The sequence below is a fragment of the Conger conger genome, chromosome 1 (assembly GCF_963514075.1).
Source record: "Conger conger chromosome 1, fConCon1.1, whole genome shotgun sequence".
Lineage (NCBI taxonomy): Eukaryota > Metazoa > Chordata > Actinopteri > Anguilliformes > Congridae > Conger > Conger conger.
Genome location: NC_083760.1, coordinates 30,282,560 through 30,305,224, shown reverse-complemented (window position 1 = coordinate 30,305,224; position 22,665 = coordinate 30,282,560). Strand labels below are relative to the sequence as shown.

Here is a 22,665-nt window from a genome sequence, read left to right as displayed (position 1 = left end):
TTGGTTATCATCCAGACCACATGTTTTTCAGGGTCTGGAAAATTTAGGTCTGGAAACTAAGATGGTCACTGGAGAACATGGTTGTTGTACATTTCTGCGTGGATTTTGATGTTGGACAATCTACCTATGATCAAAAATCTGCTTCCTAGCAGAGACATCCAGATTTTCTGCCAAGATTTCCTGGTATGTTGTTGAATTAATTGTGCCATTGATCTTAAATAGTGCCCATGGACTACTGGCAGCAAAACCTCTCCAAAACATCAATGACCCATATTTGATATCAGATATGTGGTGCTTCTCCTTGTATGCATTCCATTTTGTCGATAGTGTGTATGGCTATAATGTTCAATTATGGTCTCATTCACATACACTCATTGAATTCTCTTCTAGTCATAATTCCAATGAATGGTAAATGGCCTGCATTTATATAGCGCTTTTATCCAAAGTGAATTGATGCCTCTCCTTCACCGATTCACACACACACACTCGCCAAAGGGGATAGGCTGCCATGCAAGGTACCAATCAGCAATCAGCTCGTCTTGAGCAGTTGGGGGTTAGGTGTCTTGCCCAGGGACACTTCGACACACCCGACTGCCAGACAACTGCCCTTACGTCCTGAGTTAACATTGCCAATGAGGTTTGGAAAACACAAGAGGCTGCCTTCATGCCACGCTTCCAAAGAGTTTCCTGGTATAGAGGTGATTTTTTTTTTGACTTGGTCACCCCAAGGCACAGCCAATCTCTGCAATTCTTAAACCGTGATCCTTGGGTTACTTATGGCCTTCTTCCTTGCTGTCCGTGGGGATAATATTCACTTGCATCCTCTCCCTGCCAAGTTTGCAACCATTCCATGTGTTTCATGCATTTTTGCTAAGTGGTATGTTTACACATTTATGTATTTCTTTGTACCTGTTACACGGACTGTCATTCTGTGTCTTCTGAATTGACAGTTCTTTGGCTTTTCCCATGCTGATGGTTGACAAAGGGATTTTGCATGCTTGTTACCTCATTTTTATACTCTAGTGAAACTGGGAGGATGGAATGACACAAAATATTTCCTTCAGACTGAGATTAACTAAATGAAAGTAAAATTTTATTGGCAAATTCAATTTTTTTTTCAGAAAAACTGAGTTTACTAAATAAAAAACATTGAAACATGAGATTTCAACATATATTGAAATAAAAGTATATAGTTTTCCTGTATGTTTCAAAATAAACTATAGACCATTATCCAATTGACCATTTTTAGTAAGGGTGCCAATAATTCTGGATCCCACTGTATGTGATGATGAGAAGTTTAAATTGAATACAGGCAGATATAGGAGGCCAATGAAGATGGTGACAAACATGGACGGTATGAGCATATTTCTTTGTATTATAAGTACCTAGGCTGCTGTACATCGAGTTTTCAATGTGTTGAGGTTTATTGAGAGAATTGTCAGGTTTACCACAAAGCAGTTGAGTTGCGTTAATCCAGATGGGAGGTAATGGATGCATGAAGTAGCGTGTGAGTTGCATTAATCCAGATGGGAGGTAATGCATGCATGAAGTAGCGTGTGAGTTGCGATAATCCAGATGGGAGGCAATGGATGCATGAAGTAGGGTTTCAGCATTATGAGAACTGTGGCTGGATCAAAGACAGTGATTGTAGGAGGAATGCTGCTTTGGTTACAGAGTTAATCAGTGGTGGATCCTGAGCTGAAAATACAGTACTTTGTGACTTAACCCTATTGTTAATCAACGGAAATGATTTAAACAAGTCGAAACCAATTATTAGTTTTAGGGGATGTTTTCTGCCTCCTCGATTTTCAGCTCAGGAGCCAATATTGGAATTAATGTGTGTCTGAAAGGAGAGAGTGGTGTTGAAAATTAACTCCTAGGTTACAGACTGCAGCAGAGGGTGCAACCCAACCAAAATGATCTCTGTCTTGTCAAAGGTGTAGAGGTAAATCTCAGTATCATCAACATAAAAATGAAATTGTAAAACATGCTGATAGAGCCAAGGGGGAGAAAGTAAATAAACAAAAGAGGACCTAAGACAGAGCCCTGTGGGACACCATGAGAGACTGGAGTGTGATTTGTGTGCCAATGGAGATCAAATTCTGTTGGTGAGAATCAGGCTAAAGCTGTATCACAGATACTTCGATGAGATTTGAGGGAAGGAAGTAGGATGTTAAGTTAGGTTACACAAATGTTCTGTATGCTATATTCATGTATGCAGATGTTACCATCCATTTTTTATTTGTAGTATGTGTACAGCTGTGTAGTGCTTTTGCAAATATGCTTTTGTGTGTATTTGAATTACTGACTTTCCAGGAGCACTGTGACCCCTGACCCCTGTCCGTTTCCTGTTCTGACTTAGGTCCATCATGACGGACCTGTACTACCTCAGCCAGGCCGACGGCGCCGGGGAGTGGAGGGAGAAAGAGGCCAAAGACCTGTCTGAGCTTGTGCAGAACCGAATCACCTACCTACAGGTAGGAAAATGGCGCCGCCTCCCTCTGCCGCTCATCATTCTCGGCTTCTGCTCCTCTATCTGGCGCCCTCTGATGCCCTCCCACAGGGACTGCTACCCGGGGCCAGTCCCGCAGGGTCTGAGTGCAGCTGCTCTCCTTTAACCCTTTCAGTCCCAAGCCCAACATGAAGGGGCTCCACCAATCCCAAGGGGTTTTGACTTTGGTTGAGAAAACTGAGAAAGTTGAGAATAGTATAGCAGCCAATCTGGTATGAGGTCGAGAGTGTCATATGCCACTCTTGGGATTTACCATAGTTACGCTTGAGTGCCGTGGGACTGAAAGAGTTAAATACTGATGCGACGAGGAGGTAGTTCTGTAGGACAGAGAGTTCAGAGAGTCAGGTAATATAGCGCTCCTGTGTCCAGACTGTTCAGGTAAGAGTACTGAGGTGAATTGACTTGCTGTGTTCAGGTGGATTTGTCTCGTCAGCTTATCTGTCTGGGTCTCTCCTTTGTCTCATTGTCTCACCTGTTTCTCTTCAGTCTCATCATCTTTCTCCTCTGCTTTTCTGCGCTCTCACCACCTCTCTCTGGCCCCCTTTTCACTTCATTTGCCCAATCTCTCTCTCTCTCTCTCCTTCTATCTCTCTCTCTCTCTCTCTCTCTCTCTCTCCTATACTATGCTACCATACACTAGTTTCAGGAATTATTTAGAACAAGCCTTGCAAATGCAAATTCTCTGAATTCAATTCCATTCAATTTGCTTTATTGGCATAACAAAACACTATATTTCGTGTTGCCAAAGCACACAATGTTATAAAAACGAACAAAACATGAATGCTGAAGACTAGAAACAATTGAACAGCAACCATACACAGAAACAAGAAATTTGGATTGTGAAAAAAGAATAACAATGTTAAGAACGTGGAAACGTTGTGGGGCCGCCTGTAGGCAAGTGGCTAAGGTACGTGACTGGGACCCGGAAGGATGGTGGTGGATCTGCACAGCTGTTGTGCCCTTGCGCCAGGCCCTTAACCCCTCATTACTCCAGGGGGGATTGTCCCCTGCTTAGTCCAATCTACTTGTTTTGGATAAAAGCGTCAGCTAAATGACAAATTATTATCATTACGATAAAATAATCTCTTTCTCTCTCTTTTCTTCAAGGTAGTAGTAGTATTTCCAAAGCACATACAGAACTTGTAAATGACACGACACCAGGCTATCCGAGTCTGTTTTTCTTCTTCTCTTCTTCTTGCATCTCTCTCTCTCTCCCTCGCCGTGCATGTCGTCTGCCCTCTCTCCTCCCAGTCGCCCCCGGCTCTCCGCACGCCTCCCAGATCTCCCACAGTCATTAACGAGGAGAAATCAGGAGCGAGCAGGAGAGAGCGGAGAGGCCGTAATGAGCTCCGGCGTCTGACGAAACGGGGCTCGCTGTGCGGGGAACACGCTGTTAACAGCTGCTGTCACTGATGAAGGATCAGTGTTCCGGGCTGCCAGGCTCCCCATTAGCCGTTCATCAGCCGACAGCCACCGCAATCTCTCCTCACAGCGACTCCGGGCAGCGCCCCTGTCGCAGGCCGACGCGCATCACTCATCTCCCAAACCCCCGCCTCCTCCCCCGATGCCAATCACTCGCTGTGTTTTTTCCGCCTCTTCTCTTCCTTTTTTTGCATGTATATTGGCTCTGCGGTTTTCCTGCCGATTGTGACATGGCGCCCGGTGTTGTGGGTATTCTGGGTAGTGTAGTTAAGTGGTTAAGGAACTCGCCTTTTAACCTAAAGGTGGCAGGTTCAGTGAAGCTGTACTGCTACTGTACCCTTGTGCAAGGTACTTAACCTCCATTGTTTCAGTGTATATCCAGCTGTGTAGATGTAAGGAATGTATACTGTAGGTCGCTAAATGGCAGTGATGCAATGTAATGTGGTTATTAGTGATGTCACACTCCCTGAAGTCTACCCCACCCCCACCGTCCACCTCAAGACCTTCCTTTAACCGATCAATGAAAGCAGTCGTCCTCTCCGTCGTGTTTTTTTTTTTTTTTTTTTTTGGTGGTGTTGCCATGGTTATCTTACCCCTGTGTCTGGACTGCCACCTTATCTTGGTGGAAGGTACAGTAGCTGGGATGAGGACTCCACTTATCAGTTTGGGATATCCTGTCACCTGTGTCTGAGAAATGGCATATTGGCGTGCTCCACCCACAAAATCCATATCCGTCTATTGTCACCCTATAATTGCCTGTCATACCATAAGATGGCACCCCGCATGTGATGGCGTGATGTATGTATGTAAGAGAGAGCACAGCAACACATCTCGATACAAAGTGCGTCCCCGTGTTTTTTTGTTTTTTTGTTTTTTTAATTGCAGTAATTTATTTCATGCCCCCAAAGGGCTGAATGTTTATTTGTGATTTGTTGAGTGATTTGACATCCCCCACCCTGTCACCTTCGTAAAAAAAATAAAAAATGTCTTTCTGAAACGGCGAACCTGTGAACGCATGATAATAACATAATTAATGCAAGCGCACAATTGCCTTGACAGCTCAATTAATCCACGTAATTAAGAGCCGCCGTTTGTAATGGAACATGGCCCCCAGGCTTACCGGCGCGAGGGGGAAATATTGATCGGGGGACCCGCTTCAGTGTCGGAGGCTTCGTCGAGAGCGTTGGAATTGGCCGGGAACCGCCCGCGGCGGCCGCGCCTTTGAACCGACCCGGATTCTGCCTCCCCCGTGCCCTCACCTCGCATCCGTGACCCCGAGACCTCTCCCGCTGCGCAAAACCAAGTCGCGCGAAACCAAGGCGGCATAAAAATCAAAGCTTAGCACAGGTTAATCATGCCTAATGAACATGGAGACAAGTTAAAATGGCTGACGCTCCAGAGACGCCTGCCACGGTCTTTAGGGCGGAGGGCTCTCAGGCCGAACACGAGTCCCCCCTGCCCTGACGCTTTCTGCACTGTGGTCCCATCTCTGTCTGTTACTTCTGGGCTGCCCAGTCTTCTACCTGGGGATCTCTCCAGTAGGTCAGTAAGTAATGTCAGACTTCTAACAGCCAAGAGAGGGATTCCAGCAACAAACGCCCTCAAACCGCAACACTGTTTATCCCTCCCCCTTCTCTGTGAACGCGCTGACGTGGCAATTACAACCAATTGTCAACCAATGAGCTTCAATTATTGTGCAGCTGTACAATGTTTTGGTACACAAAAGTGCACAAAACTGCATATTTTGAAACCCGAATTAAGGACTTATAAACACTGGCAAAGGGTGAGTCAACATGTCAGTGAGCCTTTTTCAATGATAGGAAAGGGTGTACAATGGTCTTGTAACAATGTTTTAAATCTAAAAATATTACCTATTGTACCTTTAATTTCAACCCTAATTTGAGACACGGGATTCTACTAATTTGCAGCTCAACAAGATGGCCGGTACGATAGCACTGTTGCCTCACAATAAGAAGGTCCTGGCTTCCAGCTCTGCTGGGCCTCTCTGTGAGGAGCTTGCATGTTCTCCCCATGTCTGCGTGGGTTTCCTCCCACAGTCCAAAGGCATGCAGGTTAAGTTAATTGGAGAGTCTAAATTTCCCCTCAGTGTGCTTCTGCCATTGCCCTTGACCTCAGAGCTGGCATCAGAACTGGAAGTAATTAGGATGGGTCAAATGCAGAAGACACATTTTGTTGCTTTAAAAGGCATTAAGATTAATAAATACATAAATCAATAAATAAATCTCTAGCTGTTGAATGAGATGCGCTTTGCTTTCTAGCAGCGAATGAAGCAAAAAAAATGCAAATGAGACTTGCCTGTCCACTTTCCATTTCTAAAGTACTTTCAAAACATCCCTAACTCAGATTTTATTCTCCGCACCCCCTCTCCAGAACCCGAAGGACTGCAGCAAGGCCCAGAAGCTGGTGTGCAACATCAACAAGGGCTGCGGCTACGGGTGCCAGCTGCACCACGTGGTCTACTGCTTCATGATCGCCTACGGCACGCGCCGTACCCTTATCCTGGAGTCGCAGAACTGGCGCTACGCCACGGGGGGCTGGGAGACCGTTTTCCGGCCTGTGAGCGAGACCTGTTCCGACCGCTCCGGGGCCTCCACTGGACACTGGTCAGGTAAGGTGACCGCGGCAGCCTGTAGCCTAGTGGCTAAAGCGCATGTAGCCTAGCGGCTGACACGACCCCAAATGAATGTTTACGAACTTAGACGACCCCAACACCCCACCCACGCTTATCTTGTGCCTAACAACACCCGTTAGCAACGACTATACTGGAGATATACCACAACCTCTCCTGCCTCATTGCTTTTATTATAGTTGGGTTGTTGTAATGTTAAACATGTAGTGGCCTACATTTAGGCCTGGAAGGTTGGTTGTTCCAACCCCGTTGCAGTCACAGTAAGATCAATGCAGTTCTTAGGCCCTTGAGCCAAGCCCTAAGCAGGTACACACCAAGAAAGATATGTAGGTTTTTAAAAATCATTGTCAGTTGGATAGCAGAGTCCACAGCACAACTATAGCAACAATGACAGTGATGAAGAATATCGTTGGGATCACTTTCAGAGCGATTTATTTCCAGCTGCATGAACAGTGAATACTGAGAGCCAATTGAAATCCTTCCGAATTTACAGACCGTCACGGCAGATGACATGGCGGAGAGGCTATTTACAGGACATTATCATTCATCAGTGTTCAATGCCCGCATTGTTATTGATATTGTTATGGTTATAGTTAGGTAAGGCAACAGGGGTAGCCTATGGCCATGTTAGATATGTAGTGGTCCAAAAACGTTTCCAAATACCTCTCATAAAATGAATAAAATGCTTTTAAAATTGCCCCATTTTTCCCACTCTTGTACATTCTGCTGTAATCTATGTAGTGAGTATGTGAGTGTCTAGTCATTTGTTGCATGGGGATGGGAAAACGTTTTACAAATGTTAGTATATCTACTCTAGATATACTAACATCTAGCACATATCAGCACAGGGTATGCTAACAGCGCTCTCATACGAGCCTTGTACAGCCTATAGCCTGGTGGCTAAGGTGCTAGACTCGGCCCTGCAATGTTGGTGGTTCAAGCCCCAGTGCAGTCACAACAGGATCACAAGCTGTTGGCCCCAGCTTAGGCTAATCAACTGTAAGTCACTTTGGATAAAAGCGTCTGCTCTAATACATGTAGTCGGAGGAGGAGAGGGCATATGTTCAAAACGGGGTTCCCTCCCTCCTCAAAATGTCTCTGAATGTCATTGAACTTAGAAAGGGCTTTGTTACTTCCAGTAGGAAGGGCTTTACATTTTGGCATTTTGACAGAGGTACAGAGAGTTCTGTTCATTATCATTGGGTAGTTCAAATGCTTCTCTTTAAAAAAAACTAAACAAAAACGTGATCTTGTTAAGAAATTCTACAGTTCTTCTTGAAATGCTTAACATCTATCTTTCCAATAGATAATGGCAGTTCAGTTCTTCTCTAAATTTTTAGATTTTGTTTAAAAAAGCTGACCCTTGGACGGCATTCATTTTCTGGGACCTTTATTCAGTTTTATTTTTTGGCATTAGTGCTGTTTTGTGTTAATGGCCAGTGGTGCCTGATGTACAGTGCAGTCTGTATATATTTGGACAGTTGGTACAATTTCTGGTCTTTTGGCCCTGTAGTCTAGCACATTGAATTTGAAATGAAACTGAATGTGAGGTTTCATTTGTCCTTTAGTTTGAGGGTATTTACATCCATATTGGGTGATTTGTCAGCCTTATTATAAGGGTCAGCCTCATAATGGCTTCATTGACTGTCATTTGCACAACTCTGGGCTGCATGTTGACAAACGCCAATAAGAGACTCTAAAGGCAATAAAAAGCCTAGAATCAAGACTAGACACTGAAAAGTTTCTTATGCCTGCACTAAGGAAGCGACTGAATGGCTGAGAAGCAGCTGAGAAGCCAACCGTCCAATTACTTTTGGTCCCCTAAAATGGGGACCATGTATAAAAAGGGATGTGATTCCTACATGCACCATCACCCAATGTGGATGTTAATACCCTCAAATTAAACGGGACAAGTCTGTACTTTACCTTCACATTCATTTCATTTAAAATCCAAAGTGACGGACAACAGAGCTGAAATAACAGACATTTTACCGACTGTCCAAATTTCACTGTAAATCTGGGGAATACACACTTATGGATCTGTTCAGTCCACTGTTAGGTTATAATTGTTAAAATGAGTTATGACTGCTAAGTTTACAAGGATAAAAAATGTATAATAATAATTTAAAAGCATGTCCCTTTCACAGGCATAGCCATATCCATTTCAGTTCCTCGTTCTGTATTATCCTGTTATGCTGTTGGGTATGCCATATAAGGGCACTTAGAAATGCATTGTCTGGGACTTACAGAGACCTTGGTCGAGACGGTTTTTCTTTTAGCCCTAACCACCATTACTCCCCTACACCCAGCTCATCTCACTCTTTCTCATGTAGCATTCTTTAAGTTATTAGATCACAAATATATGATGAGAATGTTCACAAACGTGCTGCTATAAGAATCACTGCTGGGATTTGAAAGCAACAGACTGATTAGAATTTTGAAAAGACGGTCCAAAAAACCCCACTGTTCAAGGGGTTAGAATGCCAGCTAAAAGGCTTGAACATGCTGCTTTTTAAGGTCCCATATTATACAGCTTTCCAGTGTTTTATTTTATGGCCTGATATCCAGAAGATGTTTGTGTGATTTGAAGTACCAAAAACCATCCAGAGAGAGAGATCCTCTTCTCTCTCATCTCTCTCTGTGTTCTCCCATGAGTTTTTACCAAGAACAGGCTGTATTTCCTTACTGTCTCTGTAAGGCTCATTAATAGCAATGAACCTCTGTTTTGATTGGCCTGCTAGCTGCGCAACGAACTGAACACTGTCTTTGCCAAGCGCTTGGATTTCTCCCGGCTACAAGCTGGGTGGACATATGCAAATTAGTGTGCAGTTGTGATATCATACAGTTACGAACGTCCGAACGGCTCATTTAAATAAGGATTGTGTGAATTTCTTTGGAGACTGTACGTTGTAGTAGTTTCATATAGATTTTATTGCACATACGACTCCTTTATAATCCACATAGCAAGGGAAATGTCATTTTACACAACGTGGGACCTTTAAATCCCGTATCTGGCGGTCACGGTTTTATTTCACCCCGCTCGGTCCGCGTGGTCGTTGTCCTCGTTTCGCCTGCACTCTGGTTCGTGGACGGGTGAAAAAGCAATGCTGCCGTCCCTGAGCGGGGATGCAAAGGGAGGGTTGAAAAGACTCAAGTCAAAGAGGGATACGAGAAGGCTATACATTGCATATGAATATATGCAAGTCTTATTTGTGTTAGGGGTAATATTAATAATTGAAAATGGGAAATAATAAATCGTACTATTGGTTTCTCTTCAGACCGTTTTTCTGTGTAGCACTCAAATGTCCTTAAATGCCTTGACCTCTTCGTAATTGTGCTCTCGCTAGTTTCAGCCTTGCCACTGACATTGAGAATGTTTTGTAAGAGAGAAAAAGCAGATGGGGATAGCCCTGCTTTTCTCAGTTTTTCACCTTGTATTTTTCTTCCGTTTCCTTGCTCCGAAATGGAAGGAAATGCGCGAAAAACGAAAACAGAATTTCTCTGGATGTAAACAATTGTGTTCGGCTTTTAAATCCCGATGAGAAATAAACGTCTGTATAAATCTGTAGGTGGAACACAATGAGGGAGCGAAGAGAGATCTCTGCGGAGTATCTATTTACAGGAATGAGAAAAGAAAGAACATTACGCTGCACAGATCGTCGCCTTTGAGGCTGTGATGGCAGTTCACACTTCGGAAGAAAGAGACGGTCGCGGAGTTCCCTTACAGCTGCGGGCCCGCGTTTTATCTCGTGAAAATCACAACTGCGTCGGCCTTGTTTTTTTTTTTTTTCTATTGGATCACCGTTGGTCGTGTACCGAGCCGGCCCATCCATCATACGCTAAGCCCACTGCATCAGCCGATCCACGTGATAAAGATCTGTCAATCCGCGCTGCCTTAATCCATAAAAACCAAGGGCAAAGGATGATGAAAAACCCGAAACGGCCGGGCAAGGTGAAGCGCAGCTGGTCTCCAGCCTCCGCAATGGGGTTGGTTTGTAGCAGAAAGAGTAGGTGTAGGTGGACTGGTGCGAGCAGAGAAGCCAAGTGACTCCTACTGCGTCAGCGATATCAGATGTGATGACCATACTGTAAGAAAAAAACGGTTAAAATATTTACAAATAAAAATATTGCTCTGATCAGATTCACAAATTTACTGGTAACACTTTACAATAAGGTTACATTAATTGACATTTATGTTAGTTAGTTAGTTAGTTAGTTAGTTAGTTAGTTAGTTCGTTCAGAAGTACACTAATGTACAGTACTTTTGAACTAACTAACTAGGTTACTGAGGTCACCTGTAAAGCTTTGTTTATATAGCTGTATGTCATTAATACAAGTCAACAACAACATTAGTTAATGCCAATAAATACTGGTATTGGCATTTATCCTATGGTTTGTTAATGTATGAATATTCATGTCACTAATGCATTAGGTAGTAGCTAAAAAAGACATTAACTAATGAAAAGTAAATGTAAATGTCACGCTTAATGTATTTTTACATCAATTAATTTATCTTCACTACATTAGTTAATGCTAATTCATATTCCCTTGTTGTAAAGCATGACCAATTTGCTTCTCATATCATAAGACCATACGGTAGGCTTGCACCAGCACTGGTGCATAGTAATTGTATGTCCAGGACTGTACAAATAATTTGGTGCCAGGTTTCAGTTCCCAAACCTGAATATAATGTGACTGTTGCTTTGTTGTAAGTCCTGACCCCTGTTAGATATGAAGTTTTAGTGAGATATGCAGTACGTTCGGTGCCCTCAATGAGCAATTGTGGAGTTCATGAGATTGGGGGACAAATAGTAGAGGATCTTTTGGACCATTAATCCATACAGTGTATCTTTCAAGATCCTTTGGTGTGTTCTTGTGAACTGCCCTCTTCAATTCACACATTTTTATTGGGTTTTAGTTGGTGACTGAGATGGCCAATTGCTCGTCAATAATTTTGTGGCAAGTTAAACTTTTGTTAGTAAATTTTTTAGGTAAGCTCATCTTGCTGCAATATCTATTCGTTAAGTTTAAGCTTCCAGAGGGAGCCAGGGTAGTTGGCCAGAATATCTTGTTTATGACCCAACTGACCTTACAAGAGCTGTGGGACCAGAAGAAACAAAACAACCACATTCTTTTCTACTAAGCATCCGTTTTAGAATGCCAAACACAGTGCTGGTGCATGTGGCCAAAAAGCTACATTTTTACTCTGTGATTATTTCTCGTGTACATAGATTTTAGGGTGTCATAAATTCACAAATTTTACCACCCAACATTAGCTTCAAGAATAATTAGAATAACCTTTCATGCAATCTCTCTCTTCCTCCAACCCTCCCTCCCTCTCTTTCTCACCCTCTCTCTCTTCCTCCAACCCTCTCTCTCTCCCCTCCCTCTCTTTCTCACCCTCTCTCTCGCTCTCCTACCCTCTCTCTCTCCCTCCTTCTCTCTCCCTTCCTTCCTCTCTCACTCTCCCACCCTCCCTCTCTCCCACCCTCACTCACTCTCTCACCCTCTGACCATCCCTCTCTCTCCTTCCCACCCACCCACCCACCCTCCCTCTCTCCTTCCCACCCACCCACCCTCCCTCCCTCTCCCCTTCCCACCCACCCACCCTCCCTCCCTCTCCCCTTCCCACCCACCCACCCTCCCTCCCTCTCCCCTTCCCAAACAACCCACCCTCCCTCTCTCCTTCCCACCCACCCTCCCTCCCTCTCTCCTTACCAAACAACCCACCCACCCTCCCTCCCTCTCTCCTTCCCAAACAACCCACCCACCCTCTCTCCTTCCCACCCTCCCTCCCTCCCTCTCTCCTTACCAAACAATCCACCCACCCTCCCTCCCTCTCTCCTTCCCAAACAACCCTCCCTCCCTCTCTCCTTCCCAAAGAACCCTCCCACCCTTTCTCCTTCCCAAACAACCTTCCCACCCTCTCTCCTTCCCATCCACCCTCCCTCTCTCCCTCTCTCCTTCCCACCCCCTCTTTTACTCTTTTCTTGTGATTTGTGAGTTTTTTTTTGTAGTATAATAAAGGTGTGTTAAATTCACCCTCTCTCTGTATCTCTTTCCCACCCTCTCTGTCTCTCTCTCTCCCACTCTCTCCTTCTCCCTCCCTCTGTCACAGGAGAGGCCAACGACCGTAACGTCCAGGTAGTGGAGTTGCCAATAGTGGACAGCTTGCACCCCCGGCCCCCGTACCTGCCCCTGGCCATCCCCGAGGACCTGGCGGACCGCCTGCACCGTCTCCACGGCGACCCGTCCGTCTGGTGGGTCTCGCAGTTCGTCAAGTACCTGATCCGCCCCCAGGCCTGGCTGGAGAAGGAGATCCAGGAGACGACGGCCAAGCTGGGCTTCAAGCACCCCATCATCGGGTGCGTCTCTCTGGGGTTTTCCGCCTTCCCTCAAAGTTCCCTTTCCTTTTCCTTCTCTTCCTGTCCTCCCCCGGTCTCTCTCATCTTCCACCTCCGTTTGTCTCTCACCTTCCCCTTTCTCTTTTCAACCCTCCCTCTTTATTTTTCTCCCTTCCTCCTTCATCTCTCTCCCTTTGTCAGCGCTTCGTGTCTCTGGGGTTTACAGTATGCATGCCCCCTCCCCTCCGGGGGGTTTGGGCTCGTACTGAAGTAAAGAGGAGCAATTCCCCCCCGTCTTGTCTTCAGAGAGAAAGTTTAATGAAGTGCCTCAGCGTTTCATGCTGTGAAGGCTCCTCAGTGCTGCAAAATGGCCCCCGCGGAGGGGGGGGATGGGAGAGACCCCAATCGTCAGCCGTCAGCCCTGTCACGGAAACGTGGTGTATGTGTGTGTGCGAGTGCGTGTACGTGTGAGTACTGTGTGTGTGTGAATACTGTGTGTGTGTGTGTGTGTGTGTGTGTGTGTGAGTACTGTGTGTGTTTATGTGTGTGTGTGTGCGCGAGTGCGTTTGAGTACTGTATGTGAGTGTGTGTGAGCGAGTGCGTGTACATGTGAGTACTGTATGTGTGTGTGTGTGTGTGTGTGTGAGCGAGTGCGTGTGCATGCGAGTACTCTGTGTGTGTGAGTGTGTGTGTGTGCGCGTGAGAGTACTGTATCTGTGTGGGTGTGTGTCAGTACTGTATGTGTGTGGGTGTGTGTGTTTGTGAGAGTACTGTATGTGTGAGCGTGTGAATGCTGTGTGTGTGTGTGTGTGTGTGTGTGTGCATGTATGCATGTATGTGTGTGAGTACTGTATGTGTGTGAATACTGTGTGTATGTGTGTGTGTGTGTGCATGTGTGCATGTATGTGTGTGAGTACTGTATGTGTACGTATGTGTGTGTGTGTGTGTATGCATGTATGTGTGTGAGTACTGTATGTGTTTGTGTTTGTGAGAGTACTGTATGTGTGTGAGTTTGTGTGTATGCGTGTGAATACTGTGTTTGTATGTGTGTGAGTGTGTGTGTGTGTGTGTGTGTGTGAATACTGTGTGTGTGAATGTATGCATGTATGTGTGCGTATGTGTGTGTTCAGCAGCTTTAACTCCCAGGACCCTCAGCAGGTTTACTTCCTCACTTCCTGGTGTAACCGTTTGATGTCTCTCTTCCATTTTTCACCTTTTAATCGGTTTCTCCCAAACAAGGGAACCCCTGGGTATTGTGCACAGTACAGATAATAAATACCTCTTCACATCTTCTGTTTCTCTCTCACACACACATGCGCACAAACACACACATACCCACACATTCAGTACACACACTCACTCATACAGTACTCTCCCCCACACACACATTTTACACGCACACACATACAGAGCAATATCTTGCGAGCTGCTTTGCCCGCAATATTCCTGCTGCCACTTGCAGACCCCTTGCCACGAGTCGGTGGACATTACCAAGACTACCAAATATAAAATACTAAAAGCTTACATCTTCAGCCAAGTTGTTCCAAGGCTGACACCAAGGGTTGATGCTTTGTGATGCTGAACTCAAATGTAAAGCCTACCTCCAAAATGGTTGAAGATGGTAGAAGTGACACTGGAATGCTTGTACATGCTCACTGTAGATGGCTATGATGATGATAAAAGATCCTTTCCTAACAATTTTATCATGCCATGCTATAAAACACTTTGCTCAGGTGCTGCTGCCCACCGCCTGCCGTCATGACACAGACACACGCACATACAGTACTCACGCACACACATACGTATATATATACACACACACATACGCACACACATACAGTACTCACACACACACATACGTGTATATATACACACACACATACGCACACACATACAGTACTCACACACACACATACGTGTATATATATATACACACACATACGCAAACACACACACATTCACACTCACACACGCACTCACACATACAGTACTCACGCACACACATACGTATATATATACACACACACATACGCACACACATACAGTACTCACACACACACATACGTGTATATATATATATACACACACATACGCAAACACACACACATTCACACTCACACACGCACTCACACATACAGTACTCACGCACACACATACGTATATATATACACACACACATACGCACACACATACAGTACTCACACACACACATACGTGTATATATATATATACACACACATACGCAAACACACACACATTCACACTCACACACGCACTCACACATACAGTACTCACGCACACACATACGTATATATATACACACACACATACGCACACACATACAGTACTCACACACACACATACGTGTATATATATATATACACACACATACGCAAACACACACACATTCACACTCACACACGCACTCACACATACAGTACTCACGCACACACATACGTATATATACACACACACATACGCACACACATACAGTACTCACACACACACATACGTGTATATATATATACACACACATACGCAAACACACACACATTCACACTCACACACGCACTCACACATACAGTACTCACGCACACACATACGTATATATATACACACACATATAGAGCACACACACATTGGCACACACACACACACATAGGCACTCACACACGCGTGCACACACACACACATGCATACACACACATAGGCACGCACACACACACACACACACACACACACACACACACATACAGTACTCACGCACACACATACGTACATATATATACACACACACACACATAGAGCACACACACACACATATAGAGCACACAAACACACACACACACATAGGTGCACACACACACACACATAGAGCACACACACACACATACACACATACATAGAGCACCACACACACACACACACACATACACACATAGAGCACACACACACACATAGGCGCACACACACACACATAGAACACACACATACACACACACATAGAGCACACACACAAATAGGCGCACACACACACACACATAGAGCACACACACACACACACACACACACACACACACACACATAGAGCACATGAATAATCGTCCCTCTCTCGTGGGCAGGGTGCATGTGCGGCGGACAGACAAGGTGGGGACCGAGGCAGCGTTCCACCCCATAGAGGAGTACATGGTTCATGTGGAGGACCACTTCCAGCACCTGGCCCGTCGCATGCACGTGGACAAGAAACGGGTCTACCTGGCCACCGACGACCCTGCCCTGCTGCAGGAGGCCAAAGCCAAGTGAGTGTGTTTTTTCGTCTTGTGTTCGTGTGTGCGGGGGTCTGTTTTAGGAAGGCTGTGTGTTTGGGTGTGGGAAAGTGTGCTCATGTGTATCTGCCTGTGGAGCAATGGGTATTTTGACAGCCTGTATCAATACAAAGAAGAAAGGGAACTCTTAACATAAGAGGGAAATTCCCAAAAAAGGGAGAAATAACCAGACTAGAAAAGTAAATGCTTTTGTTTATTGTAGAGGTTGTGTGCTATTTTGAAAGTAAGGTAAGATAACCGACAAAAACCATTCAGTCGTGTATAAATTCTTCTTATGTGTGTTTGTATATAGTGTGTGTGTGTGTATGTACGTGTGTGTGTGTGTGTGTGTGTATGTGCGTGTGTGTGTGTGTTTGTGTGTGTGTGTGCGTTAGTGTGTGTGAGAGAAAGCAGGTATACAGCTGCCCTGGTCACTGCAAGCTCTCATATCCTCGTGTCCTCTGCAGGTACCAGGATTACGAGTTCATCAGCGATAACTCCATCTCGTGGTCAGCTGGCCTGCACAACCGCTACACAGAAAACTCGCTGAGGGGCGTGATCCTGGACATCCACTTCCTCTCGCAAACCAACTTCCTGGTCTGCACCTTCTCCTCACAGGTGACCCCCCCTCTTCTCACTTCCACAGGGGGAAAAAGTCATAAAGTAAAAGTCCTGCCATGCATTTCCTCCAACCGCGAACTCAGCCAGCTGATTTCACCAATTAGTTCTACCTCCCGTTTGAAGAATTGTGCTAATTAGCCACTGAAGGTAATTTGACTAAAATACTGCAGAGGACTTTATGGATTTTCCACCTTTTCTCACTTTTTAGGTGTTGATGGTGAATATGATTGTCAGGATGGTTAGTTATGTTGACAGCATAGTTTATATTCATTCTGCTACCGGCTCCAAAATGCTTTAACTCTGCTTTTCTGTAGTTAATTCTGCTCTTGTAAGCCTTTCGAATGGACTTTTGTACTTTGCTGTGTAAGTTGTTCTGGATGAAAGCATCTGCTAAATGGACGCAATACTTTTCGGTGGACCAGCACAATTCAGGTTTTGTGAAGAACTTGCCTCCCCGAAGAAGCGCCGTAGATTTGCGTTGATTCCGTGTTGAGATGTGGAGAAGGAGAGCACAACAAGATGAAGGGAGGTGGTTGGGGTGAATCTTCCATTTGAGTAATAATTTATGATAATAATAAATTGTTATTTAGCTGCTTTTATCTAAAGTGACATGCCTTTGATTAGACTAAGCAGGGGACAATGCAGGGTTAAAGGTCTTGTTCAAGGGCCCAGCAGCTTTTCGTGGCTACCCTGAGGCTTGAACCACCAACCTTCTAGGTCCCAGTCATGTACTGTAGCCCCTAGGCTACAGGTCTGAGTCTCTTGACCAATCAGGATACTGACTGTTGTGAACTCGTGCAGTTGTTTTGACCAAAGGTATTTGATTGTGCCAAGTTTTAATTGACTATTGGAAAAAAATCCACAATACAGTAAGTGGGTCATGGGTTTGGAAAGTTCTAGAAGCCCTGAGCACGCGGACTGTTAGTTCTCGAGGAAAGTGCTTGCCTAAGTGAGCAGCGAGAGGGACGATTCCCATGGACCCAGTGTCCCGATTTCATTTCCCCGGCAGGGCCGTACACGCCCGCAGCTGTTTTTACCCATGCTGCACTGCTGCGTCTCGCTCTTTTGCTGCCATTGGGAAACCCTGGCTGCGTCCGAAATCAAACACACACTACCCACTATGCATGCGCATCGTTTGGCATACATAAATGAGCAAAAAGTAAGGTGGATTTTCGGACATAGTCATAGACCATCGGCACTTTAAACACAGTTAACAGTTCATGTGGATGACGGCAGCTAGTTGATGTGACTTTGTGTAAGGTAAACAGGAAAAAAGATTCTAAACATAAATACAGTATATCTATTGATTTTAACTCTATTCCACCATTTTGGTTTGAACACCGCCCTTCTGTTTGCTTGGGTCATGACCTAGCGCAATGCACCATGGGATACTCGTGCCAGCATAGTGTCCAGTGTCTGCGCACTTTAACTTTTTTGTGCCATCCGGCTAGCTTTAGCACAATCTTTCATACAGCCATGGTTTCCGACAAACTAATACCATTTTGACATCCTAAACGGTAAGATTTCTGACGCAGCCCCTGCCTCACGTGACCGCACTTCCTGTTTCCTGTCCCCTCTTCCTGTCCCCGCAGGTATGTCGAGTGGCCTACGAGATCATGCAGACGCTCCACCCGGACGCCTCGTCCTACTTCCACTCGCTGGACGACATCTACTACTTTGGCGGCCAGAACGCACACAACCAGATAGCCATATACCCGCACCAGGCCCGAAACGGCGAGGACATTCCCCTGGAGCCGGGCGACGTCATCGGGGTGGCAGGGAACCACTGGGACGGCTACTCCAAGGGCATCAACCGCAAGATGGGCCGGACGGGCCTGTACCCCTCGTACAAAGTGAAGGAAAAAGTCGAGACTGTGAAGTACCCCACGTACCCCGAGGCGGACAAGCTCCTGCACCTATAGGATGCCGGGCGGAGGCCCGAACCTCGACCGGAGAACCGCCCAGCCGGTGGAGAGAGAGGAGGGGGACCGCGCTGCTTGTTACGTGTGTGTGTGAGTGCGCGTACGTGTGTCGGTGCGCACCCTCCAGGAGTACAGACTCTGATACCCCGCTCTGCCCCACCATGCTAAGCTCTCCTCTCTCACTAGGGCGGTCCAGCCCTAGCCACCGATGACACTGGCCTTTTGTGGGGGAGGGGGGGTGGGAGCATAAAAGAGAACAAAACAGATTTTAAAATGGAGGAAATGAATAGTAGCAACTGTCTGATTCAATGAAGGAATTTCAATCTCAGTTCTCTATTTAAGGAAAAAAAAAAAGAGGATAAAGCTAACGTGCTAAACTGTGAACAAAAGCGACTGGAAGTTCTCCTTTTCTCCCGGACTGTACTGTAATCTCCACCCCCCACGCGCCCCGGCCAAAACAACTCTTTCTCACTTCCTTCCTGTCCCGTCACTCCAGAGTCCTCTCCGCCAACTCCGCAATCCTTTCCTTCCTCTTGCTCTTAATTTGCCATTTCACAACGCCGCGTCGTGCTTTTCGACGACTGATTTCAGTCGACTTTTGTTTTGTGCCGGTAGACCGTGCGCTTTTTAAGAGAGGGAGTCCCCATTACGGTGCCTACAAGAGTGAAAGGGTTCAGCTCGATGAGGGTGACGAGAGACACGGTTCACTCCTCTTCCATGAGCACAAAGTAAAACTGCACTCCACAAACGTGTTTTATTATTGTTATTATTATTATTATTATGATTATGCTGTTTTGGTCTTGGTCATTTTTTTATTTGTGTTTTTTATTTTTAATATTTTAACCTTAATATTTTAATTTTAAGATGGGGTAAAAAAAGGAACATTTCAAATTTAAGGTAATGATCACGATAATTTAAGATAATGCTAATGATAATAATAGTGTTAATAATTAATAATGATGATCCTCTCCACAAGCCAGGAAGAGATTTTTTTTTTTTTTACAATCCATACGTCTCTGGGCATTTACTTTTAATCGCAATCGATCAAATAAATTGGATAAACCTGATGGCATTTTGCGCTGTTTACCTGTATGGCTTTCACATTTCAGTCATGTGGCACAATTGAAGACCCTGCCCTGACCCCCCTCTCCACCTCCCTGTCCACCATTTGTAGTTCCTCCATGTTTCACTTCCTGTCTGTGGGATGGCTGGCATTGAGAGGAAGTCATATACTTCATTTCCCAGAATGCCGCACAGAAGCGCTGTGAGACCAGAACCTCATGGCAAGGCTGCAGCCAGTTTTATCTCCCAAAAATTGCACTGAATGCCCTGTCTGTACCACGTGTCTTAATGTTGTTGTTCTCATGATGTTCTGCCATCTCCGAGTGTCTGAACTGGTTGTATTAATGCTTATTATATAGAATATAGAATGGCTAGATGAAGCATTAGAAAAAAGGTGACTGACTTCTCCATTTGTTACTTTTTTCAACTGTAAAAAAAAAAAAAAATGTAAAATTCAAATGACACTGCAAATGCTAAATTTTCCTTTCTCAAACGCATCCCACCCTCCAAAAAATGGTTCACTGAAGAGTCTCATAAAATAAAAGCAAGGCCCCCGGGGCCTTCGAAATAACAGGAGGGCTCTCGTTTCAGATTTCATTAAAGCACACGAAACCAATATGGCATGCCTTTAGCAGCCATTTAAATGCAACAGCGGTTCAGTCAGTTATTCTGTTTACTGGCCGTTGAGCAGTGTTTCCGGAACAGAATAAATACAGTACATGCCTCATTTGTCTGTTTATTATTTTTCCCGACAACATTTGCAACATTTTATTTTTCTTTGTGAAGAACAATATCACAGGACGCAGAGCTCGCTTGCAGGCGTACGCTGCCGGGCTCTCAAAATGTGTGCTTGTCAGCTATTTACTGATTATTTTTCTTCCATCAAACATTTCCCAGGGAAAAATATGTTTCCCCCCAAAACAAAAAGTAGTTTATGTTGCTATTTAAAGGGAATGTTTGTGTTTGACAAATGAGTACAGAGCAAATGTGCAGAATGGTCAATATCACAGCTACAAAGTTACAAATTGGCTAATTGGTAATTAGATTGAAAGTAGCAGTGTTATAACTTTAGTTAACCCGATAACATTTGTAGTTATCAAGGTTACAAGGTCACTGAGATATTTTAGCCTTTAACAACAGTGAAAGCCTGCACTATCCCTGTTTAACATAACTTAACAAAAAGTCACTGAAACACAAGGAATTGTTACACAAACCGTACTTTTCTAGACATTGTACTTGCAGATACGGTATAGTTATATAGTTGCAGATTCAATCTTTGCTTATGAAAAGGGTACACAATAAAACTTAGGAAATCTCCTGATTCACTAAACTTCTGTTTGTGAACTAAATTTTTATATGGATGGACAAACATTTGTAGTATACTGTATGATATATAAATTATATGCATGAGCAATGGGAGCGGGTTTCAGTTGGGGAATTCCTATGAAATTTCAGATCAGATCACATTTCAGGAGCATAGATATTTAGGTCAGGTATTGCTGCTGTAAAGGAAGTAAAACCACTTTGAGAAACAAAAATCTTTATTTGAAAGTTATAAACAGGACAGAGCAGTCTGAGGGGTTTTTTCTCATCATTTTATGTGGAACATCAGCAGAAAGAAGCACCATTATGAACTTTGATATTTGCATCAAAACGCATTCACATTTTTTAGGCCTGCAGCGTCAATGGGTCTACTTGGAAGTTTGTCCAATAAAAAGCAAAAAAAACTCCTCCAGTACTATGAAAAAGTATTTGCTCTAATATTGTATATTTGTGCCACTGATTGGTTTCATTTTCAGAGGTTTTTTCTAAACATATTTTTTTACATTATGATTTCATTTATTTAATAAAAAACATTCAAGCGTCCATATCACCCCCGTGAAAAGGTAATTGCCCCCTTAAACTTCATAGCTGGTTGCAACATAGCAGAAATACCTGAAACCATCCTATAATTTCATATCAGTCTTTCACATTGCTGTTGACTGCAGTCTTATTTGCAAATGGCTTTAATTCAGACAAATTAGGTAGGTGTTTGAGCATGAACTGCTCATTTCAGGTTCTCCCACATCATCTCTATTGGGTTCATGTCAGGACTTTGACTAGGAACTCCAAAACTTTCATTTTGTATAATTATTTTCAGCCATTTAAATGTGGACACTTCTATGTTTTGGATCATTGTCTTGCTGCATAACCCTATGGTTCAGTATCAGCTCACTGAATGATGACTTGACATTCTCCTTGAGAATTTTCTGGTACAGAGCAGAATTCATGGTTCCTTCAGTAATGTCAAATCGTCCATGTCCCTTGGTAGCAAAGCATCGCCACACCATCAAACCATGTACTGTGAAATACTGTATTTGCTTTACACCATGATATGACATCCAAAAATTTCCACATTTGCCCATGTAACATTATTCCAAAATACTTGGGGATCATCCATGTGCTGGATGCAAATGAGAGACAAGCATTGATGTTGCTCTTGGTTAGCAGTGGTTTCTGCCTTGCTCCTCTCCCATGAATCCCCGTTTGTCCAAGTCCTGCAGTTAATCCTTTTTCTGGGATCTTTTGTGACTTCCTGGATGAATTGTTGCTGCTCCCTTGGAGAATTTCTGGCAGACTGGCCACTCCTGGGAATATTCACCACTCTTCCAAATGTTCTCCATTTGGAGATAATGGACTCTCGTTGTGGATCCTGGAGTCTTAGAAATGGAGTGGCCTAGTCAAAGTCCTTACTTGAACCCAATAGAGATGCTGTGGGAAGACCTAAAACAAACCGTTCATGCTCGGAAACCCACAAATTTGTCTGAATTAGTGGTTGCATTTTATT

General features: G+C 44.4%; 1 protein-coding gene across 3 annotated transcripts in view; it reads left to right on the top strand.

The window, feature by feature from the left end:
* Positions 1–20,565, top strand: part of LOC133132133 (alpha-(1,6)-fucosyltransferase) — a 97,473-nt gene extending 76,908 nt beyond the window's left edge. For all 3 annotated transcript variants that reach the window (XM_061247338.1, XM_061247347.1, XM_061247329.1), the window contains 6 exons: positions 2,363–2,477; positions 6,326–6,563; positions 12,703–12,949; positions 16,051–16,227; positions 16,701–16,851; positions 18,447–20,565. In XM_061247338.1, coding sequence (XP_061103322.1) covers positions 2,363–2,477; positions 6,326–6,563; positions 12,703–12,949; positions 16,051–16,227; positions 16,701–16,851; positions 18,447–18,776 — 1,258 coding nt within the window. In that variant the 3' untranslated portion in view covers positions 18,777–20,565. The remainder of the gene's footprint in view (positions 1–2,362; positions 2,478–6,325; positions 6,564–12,702; positions 12,950–16,050; positions 16,228–16,700; positions 16,852–18,446) is intronic.
* The last annotated feature ends 2,100 nt before the right edge of the window (positions 20,566–22,665 follow it).